Source organism: Diadema setosum, chromosome 16, assembly GCF_964275005.1.
Source record: "Diadema setosum chromosome 16, eeDiaSeto1, whole genome shotgun sequence".
NCBI lineage: Eukaryota > Metazoa > Echinodermata > Echinoidea > Diadematoida > Diadematidae > Diadema > Diadema setosum.
Genome location: NC_092700.1, coordinates 23,254,574 through 23,262,705, shown reverse-complemented (window position 1 = coordinate 23,262,705; position 8,132 = coordinate 23,254,574). Strand labels below are relative to the sequence as shown.

Sequence of the window (8,132 nt, the reverse complement as noted above, 5' to 3'; positions counted from 1 at the left end):
ACTTTTCATCGTAATTGAAATAAATTAGATGAGTCGGTTTGTTTTTTCACGGTATTCATTTCTCGTTTCTGCATCAACTCGTACGGTCGTAGCGCAAGCGGGCGACAAAATGTTTATGTCATGTGTATGTGTAACATACTGTGCACGATCGTACAAGCGGCGGTGACAATTTTGCGGTCAAAATCGTCAAATTTATTACGGAAGGATACGCCTCTACATCTAACAACGAGTCAGCAAAGGTAGGCCTAGTTATATGTAGTTACACGATAAACCTTATTCGATTTTGCTAAATTTCGATAATTTAGAGGGAATACTTAGTTGTTTTCGCCACATTTTACTCGGTAGCGTAGCCCAGTGAAGAATCGAACACCGTTGCGCGTAGTCCCATGCGTACATTTTCTTTCTGTACGCGCAATGCCATTATAATGCGCGGCCGGTCGTTATGGACCCGGTCGGTGGGTTGGACCCCTACCATACTACCCATTTGATAGACTAGTTGAGTAGCTCGGAATACATTTTGGATCATCGCGACATCACCATGCAGCAACCGGAGGAAATCGACGTCGTCACCAACAGCGATGATCGCAGCGGAAGAACAAGGTGAGTGTTAACTACTGTCTATCTATGACGATGTCTGTGTTAGTGTGAAGTCTGTCCATCATTGCATCATCTATCTTCCTCACTGGCATTCCCAAGAAACTCGCCTCACTTAGTCATATTGCTAGTCATCGGTCATACTCACCTGTGAAAGCCTAGGCTAGGCATCGTGAGTAGGCTTAACTTTTCTTGAGCTTAAAGACATTATTTACCGTTTGCAAATGATATAAATAACCTAACTATACACAGCCCATTCGCTGTAAGTCAGCGTATTAACAGTGTCTGGGCGGGCTCAGAAAAACCCATGCTTGGTCACGTGGTTTGGCCTATTAAATTGTTATGATTAAAAATGGTTTAGTGTGGAAAATAGCAAAACTTATTATTTTGGCATCCAACACATCAGCAAATATTGAGGCAACGTGGATGTCAATTATAAGCCATCAAAGTGCACATACTTGTGTACATTATTTCTCATAGTCTTCTCATTTTTTTTTTCAAACTTTCACAGATTAGTCCTAATATAATATTGCTGCATTCCCCAAATCCTCATAATATATTTTGGTTTATTTTCCCTAAGCAAAAAGAACTACTACATGGTTCTCTACACACTAAACTAATGCAGGACAGAGTGTCCCATACGTACGTAAACTATCTCAACGTATTTAAATATTTCATGTCTGCCTTTAATTACAATTTGTAATCAGAGCTTTTTGCGCCGTGACATTCAACTTAACTTAGGTAACTTGAGTTTTGTGACTTTCATTGCATCAATGTAGATCTATACTATTAATTTGTAGCAGGTTTGATCACAGCCTAATTCCATCAGAGGTTGAGCTTGATTAGTGAGACTTGGTATTTTTCCGCTGCAGAACAACTAGGATCATACTAGAAATGCCACATACTTGTGGCCATATTGTTGTTTTATGTGATATGTATGGCACAAACCAAACAAAACTAGTGTGGATCCTATGTTGTAGGCCTACCATCATCACCTTGATATGAACTGTGGATACAACTTCTGGCTTGACTTTGGCTGTAATTATGAGATTACTATCATGGAACGCTCAACATGACTTTAAAAGTACTTAAACAAGTGCAACATTTACCATACATTATCCCCAATTCTGGATTGCAATTTGATTTTATTGTGGAATTTCATCTCTCATAGTGAAATCTCCCCCCCCCCCCACGAATCCACTCACAATGAACGAAATATAACTGCCAACGAGGCTTACACAGTGCAATCACTTGGTGGCATGGCATGCAGGGACTTGATAATATCTTTGCAAATACTTGTGTCAAAAGTTAGACTGTAATTTGTGCTGTAGACAGTAATGTACATTCATATTTGGGATTCACATGTGTTTTTTTTGGCTTTCTGCATTATGGATCAGAAAAAAACAAAAACAATGCCATGGGTACTACTATCCCAACAACTGTGCCAGCATGTTCATACAGCTGAAATTGATATTTTGTCAATTACAAATCATCATTTTAGTTTAGTTTAAATCTGAGAGGTTGGACCTGTTAAATATATAGGGCCTAGCAATTACGCTTTATTTGGATGCCCAGGATATTGGAAACAACCTGAAGTGTGATATAACCCTCACAATTTCCCAGCAAATGAAACCACTACTTTTGTTCACTATTATTATGCATCTTACATAATTATCACAAGTAAATTGTCTACCGTTCATACAATCAGTACAGAAATGTTTTAAGCCAAAATATGTGTATATATACGCATGTTCTTCAGCTTGACATTTATTTAGCCTTCATCTTATAAATCACGATATTATTTTTTTTACAGATTAGATGAAGGCTGACTCCAAGAATTGTCCCAGTTGAAAGTGAAAAACAACTATCAAACGATTTTCAGAGATGCTACCTGTGGTAACGTATCTGACATTTGGATTTGACACGTTCAAAATGACTTATTACTAAGAGTTTGGTAACGTTTCTGGAGAAAACTATTACTATAAAAAAAAATAAAAAATCACCCATTGATTGTTGTACATTTGTTTCTGAATTTATTTTATTTGTTTCTGAAGTTTCTGATTCGTAATTGCTAAATGTTGAATGAAATGTTTGATTTAGAGTTTTTAGTCATTTGTACAACTAGATGAGTGCAGACTTTTTTGGACAATGGCCCTTGAGCATTTCACACCCAGTGGCGGATGCAGTGGATGCAGTGGGTGTTCCCAGGACGTGTCAATGAATACAATGCACTCTAGTCATGATGCACATGCATCAACTGCAACAACTATAGTCATATCTTTTCATTCTCAATTGTGTTTTGAACACTTCATTTCCACAGAAGCCCTACAAAAATCCTGACATTCTGGTCGTCACTGGCTTCCGCTAAAAACATGGACTGCAGTACTGCATCATGACAACAAAGTCATGACACTGTAAGTGATGGTGTGTATTTTAGTCACAGGTGGAGTCTGTGGTTTTGATAGGATAATGTGAGCACCATAGGAGAATTAAATACCTCTTTACAATATGTCAGCTTCTTTGTATAGTGGCCAGGAAAGGTTTCATGCACACAGAATGGTTTGTTTTGGCTTGAGTGGCCACCCTGAATGTAATCAGCTCTGTACATGAAGGGGATTAAGTGGATAAAAATTGTTGTCTGTGGAATCTTTTGTTTGGAGTTGAGGAGGGCTCTCTTTCTTAGAGCAAGGTTTCAATGTTGTTGATGAGGCAATATACAGCTGTCAGTACTTAGTGTCTGTAACTTAGCTCAGTTAGGTGTCCCATACAGTCCCACATGTAGACAAAGTCCTTCATAGTTATGAGGAGGGTTCTCTTTCTTGGAGGAAGGTTTCGATGTTGTCTCATATATAGGGATGAAGCAATACACAGCTATCAGACTTACAATGTACCAAGTGTCTAAAAGTACTGCTGGTCAAATAATGTTTGACAACCACATGCAGCTACATGTTTTCAATGTGGTATTCTTTCATTGTCCTACATGTAATGTTTCTTGCGTACATTTTCATTTCATTTAAAATCGTTCTTTTTGCTGAAACTAAGTTTAAGCCTGAATTAACCTCATGGCTATGGTACACCGACAAAAGTTGGAGCACATGGATATTCAGGAAAATTAGGAATATCTTTGAAATGTGTAGTCCCGCAATTCTCTCTTTTTACATTGAAACATCTCTCCTTGTGTATGTTCATATCAAGTATTTCTTTGATGAGTGTACAGAATGAAGCTAGAGGACCGCTTCCTAAGGACAAGTTCACCTTCATAGACATGTGGGTCGAGTGAATGCAGCAATATTAGTAGAAGACGTCGGTGTGATTTTGAGGAAAGTCGAACAGTTCGTTCAAAAGCTATGAATTTTTGAAGTTTCTGCTCAGTCACGGTGGATGAAATGACTACTTCAACTATATAAAGCAGGAGATATTTCTTCGTTAAATCTCTATCTTATCAACCATGAATAAAATTATAGAAAGGGCCAAACATCAACAACTAAGTGAATTCTTGAATGCAAATGATGTACTGCACCCTAATCAAACTGGTTTTAAGATAACTGTTGTACTAAACAAAATAATGGGGTGGATTATTAAAGGGAAGATTTCACTCTTTCATTGAATGGTAGTCTGATTAGAATAGTTCAGTTCACCAAATGTTTAGGTGTTTCGATATATGAAGAACTGAAATGGTCTAAACAAATAAAAAAAAAAATAAATAAAAATTTATATCACTTTATTCAAAATTGAATTTTGTGAAATTCTTTTTTTGTTTTCAGTATATCGCTGTATGCAGGCTACATCATACACTGTTGTAGTCTTCTCTTCCAGCAGTGACTGCGCAGATACTTAAAATATTCATAACTTTTAACGGATTGTCCGATTTTCCTCAAACTTTCACTGATCTGTTCTACTAATATTGCTGCATTCTCCAGCATTATTGCCATAGACATGTAGCCCAAAGTTGCCTGTATTGCCGTAGATTTTACCTATTTCTTTTTTCTTTCTATTTTTTCTTTAAATAAAGCAGGACCAGTGGAGAGTTCCAGTGTCCAGAGTGTCCACAAGTCTACAGTCACCGCGCCAGTCTCTTCAAGCATCGTCGGCAGAAACATCCACAGTCTGCATCAGCGGGTGGCCAAGTGAGGTGCCTGGAGAGTGAGTGTCAGTTCACTACCCACAGTCGTAAAGGTCTCCGCGAGCACCTCACCGTGGCTCATCAGATATCCATGGAGGAGATTCAGCTCACGTTTGAATCCAGAGAAGGTAAATAGATATGTTTTAATTTTTTTGAGCCATACTGAGCAAAGCCATAAGTGATGTAATGCTGATTAAGTAATCCTTTAACTCTTTATGTGCCATGGTGTATACCTCCTGTGTTCCACATTATTCTGACGTAGCAAGGCAGCCATGCTTTGAGAAAACGTTCTGGTTTCAAACCGATGTAACTTTTGTAGATTTTTGTTACCCTGGACATGTAACGAGCAAAGATTTTGAGGAAATGTCAAGCTTTTGTCTGATGTATATTGTACTACAAATCAATGCGACTATCATTGATTTAAGTAAGATTTGGCAAGTAGCTTGTACATCAATTTGTTCTTTATCCATTCATCCATTCATCTGTTATGTTACTCAGTTATGTTACTCAGTTACCATGTTATCTATCAAATGAAGATTGATTTGATTTTTTGTTGTGTTCTTGTCTATATTGTATGTTTGATAGGATTAACTGAACTACTATTTCGTTTCTCCATTTCGTTTGTTGAATAGATGTCACCTGGGCTGGCAGTTGGAAGCAAGTTCACGTTTCAAGTACTTGCATTGTTAGTGAGTGCAAAAAGTCAACACACTGATTTCTTTTCCAATGTGGTTTTCTATTGAAATACTACGTGGAACATACCATAATTATGCAGTAATATACAATGTAAGAAAAGGTAAAGCCATTGCGTTTAGCCAGTGTAAGTACATTATGTGAAATTATGCATTTGTATTACATTTATTACTGTTGTTTCTTTATCTCACCTAGCGTTCATCCAGTGGAAGCGGCAATATGAAGGGCAGGAAAAATGTTCATTCATTGCATCTAAAGGTGCCACAGGCAATGATGAGGTCAGTATGCAATCGTATTATTGCAATCGCAGTGGATTTTTTAACTCTAAGGGGGAAGGTAAGCGTGCGCTGAAAGCCCAGGGGTCCTGCAAAATGGATGCGCATTGTACTGCAGGGATTTGGGCAAAAACCTGTAAGGTTAACGGCTCTGTGAGTGTAGTTCTAAATGCAACGCATTATGGGCATGATATTGATCTTGCTCATCTCAAGCTGAGCGATAGTGAGCGTGTGTCTATTGCACAGAAACTTGCACAGGGAATTAGCATTGATAGAATACTTGATGACATTAGGAGTTCTCTTTCTGACACTCTAGAGAGGCGTCACCTAGTGACTAGACAGGATATTAGGAACATAGAGCGCTCGCTTGGAATACATGGAATCAGTAGACACAGAGATGATGCAACTAGTGTTGGCATGTGGGTTGAGGAGGTTGGTATGGATAGAGATAGCAATCCTGTCCTGTTATACAAAGAGCAGGGGGCACCTTGCCCAGATAGCCTAGATGATCTGTCACAGGATGATTTTGTATTAGGCCTAATGACACCGATACAGAGGGATATGTTGAAGGCTTGTGGGAACAACATAGTCTGTATGGACGCAACTCATGGTACAAATGGGTACGATTTCTCTCTTGTTACCGTTCTAGTTGTTGATGAGTTTGGTGAGGGCTTTCCTGTCGCATGGCTGATATCTAATAGGGAGGATCGTGTTGTTCTGACTGCTTTCTTGCGTAGGATAAGGGACATAGTGGGTGAGGTGGCACCAAAGTGGGTCATGACTGATGATGCGGAACAGTACTTCAATGCGTGGATTAGTGTTTTTGCACATAGGCCTAGTAAACTACTGTGCATGTGGCATGTGGATAGGGCATGGAGAGGGGCGCTACGTACTCACATCAGTGGGAATGTCGAGTTGCAGTCTTCTGTCTACAAAGCACTGCGCTGCCTGCTAGATGAACCTGATGTTGTGAAATTTGAAGCAATGTTAGGACAGGTCACTACTGACCTGCTAGGGGATGAAGGTACGCGTAGGTTTGGAGAGTATTTTAGGAGCTATGTGGATAGGAAGTCACAGTGGGCAGTCTGCTACAGGAAGGGATCTGGTATCAATACGAACATGTACGTGGAGGCATTCCACCACTCGCTGAAGTACATCTACATGAAGGGGTTCGCCAATAGGAGAGTGGACAAGTGTGTGAGTCTCCTGATGGAATTTGTCAAGGATAAGACTTTCGATAGACTAGTGAAACTTCAGAAGGGGAAGAAGAGTCGACGAGTCAATGATATTGACAGTCGACATAGGCTAAGTCTAAAACTACGTAGTGAAGATGTGAAAGAGGTTGAGGTCAATAGGTGGGAAGTTAGATCAACGGATGGAAAGCGTGTGTACACTGTTGATAGGAAGCCGAAGTCATGTCAGGGATCATGCCACCTGGATTGCAAGCAATGTAGGGTTTGTGTTCATGAGTTTTCATGTACTTGCCTAGATGGGGTAGTTAGGGGTACACTGTGCAAACATGTTCATCTTGTAGTCAGGAGTCAGGGTAGACTAGACCATGTAGGCAATAATGACCATGAGTCTTATGTTACATTGCCTCCAGCGGAGGAGGACCTCCTCAGGGATTTGACTGCGCAGACTAGGCAGGCACGGACGAAGGTTGGTAAGGACAAAGTAGAGTGTAAGCTGCATGAGATTGGGGAACAGTTAGGGGATGTACCAGAGGACGCAGACTTAGCTTCTGTGTATAAGCACTTGGATGCTGCGTTGCAATTGCTTAGGGTTTCGAGACCAGTTGTCGACAGGCCATTTCAGGATACTGGTATTAGAGAGTCAAATGTACCTCAGCGGGTCACTCCTCAGCGGGCACCATTCAAGTCCACTAAGAAACCTAGAAATAGTAAACGGGTCCAGCTGGAGAAGCCGACTAGAGAGGAGCGAGAGAGTATTGCATGCAGGTTAGAGGGAACAGAATAATGATGTTGTAGTAAGCCAGGGAAACGACCATGATTATACTAGTATTTCTAGGCCAGCAGACATTAATAGCGCTGATAGGGATACAATGTCAAGGAAAAGTGCAAACCAGTTAGAGCTATTTGTCACTTGTGAGGTGGTTGAAAGAGTAAGGACTAACCAAGACAAGGTGAAGGAAACTGAAGTTGAGGTACTGCCTGGAAATGTGTCTGACAAAGTAGTAGATATATCTGAAGATGATTTGAGGAAATTGAGGCAATATGTTGATGATGATGCATGGCTACTTATTCTTAATGTTGTAACAAACAAACGCAGGGAATGGAAGTGTCATCTATGCACGACAACTAGGACTACACTTAATATGATAGAGTGCGAGAAGTGCACAAAGTGGTTTCATTGGAAATGTTGTAACTTGAAGAGGAATCCTCGAAATGGATGGACCTGCAACTTCTGTGTGGCATAGTTAATGATAT

The 8,132-nt window shown here is 39.9% G+C and overlaps 1 protein-coding gene across 1 annotated transcript; it reads left to right on the top strand.

Moving 5' to 3' along the window:
* Nucleotides 1-538: 538 nt before the first annotated feature.
* Nucleotides 539-7,662, top strand: LOC140239721 (uncharacterized). The gene is made up of 3 exons (XM_072319544.1): nucleotides 539-600; nucleotides 4,610-4,845; nucleotides 5,606-7,662. Exons 1-3 carry the CDS (start codon nucleotides 539-541, stop codon nucleotides 7,660-7,662), a joined length of 2,355 nt encoding a protein of 784 aa, XP_072175645.1.
* Nucleotides 7,663-8,132: the final 470 nt, after the last annotated feature.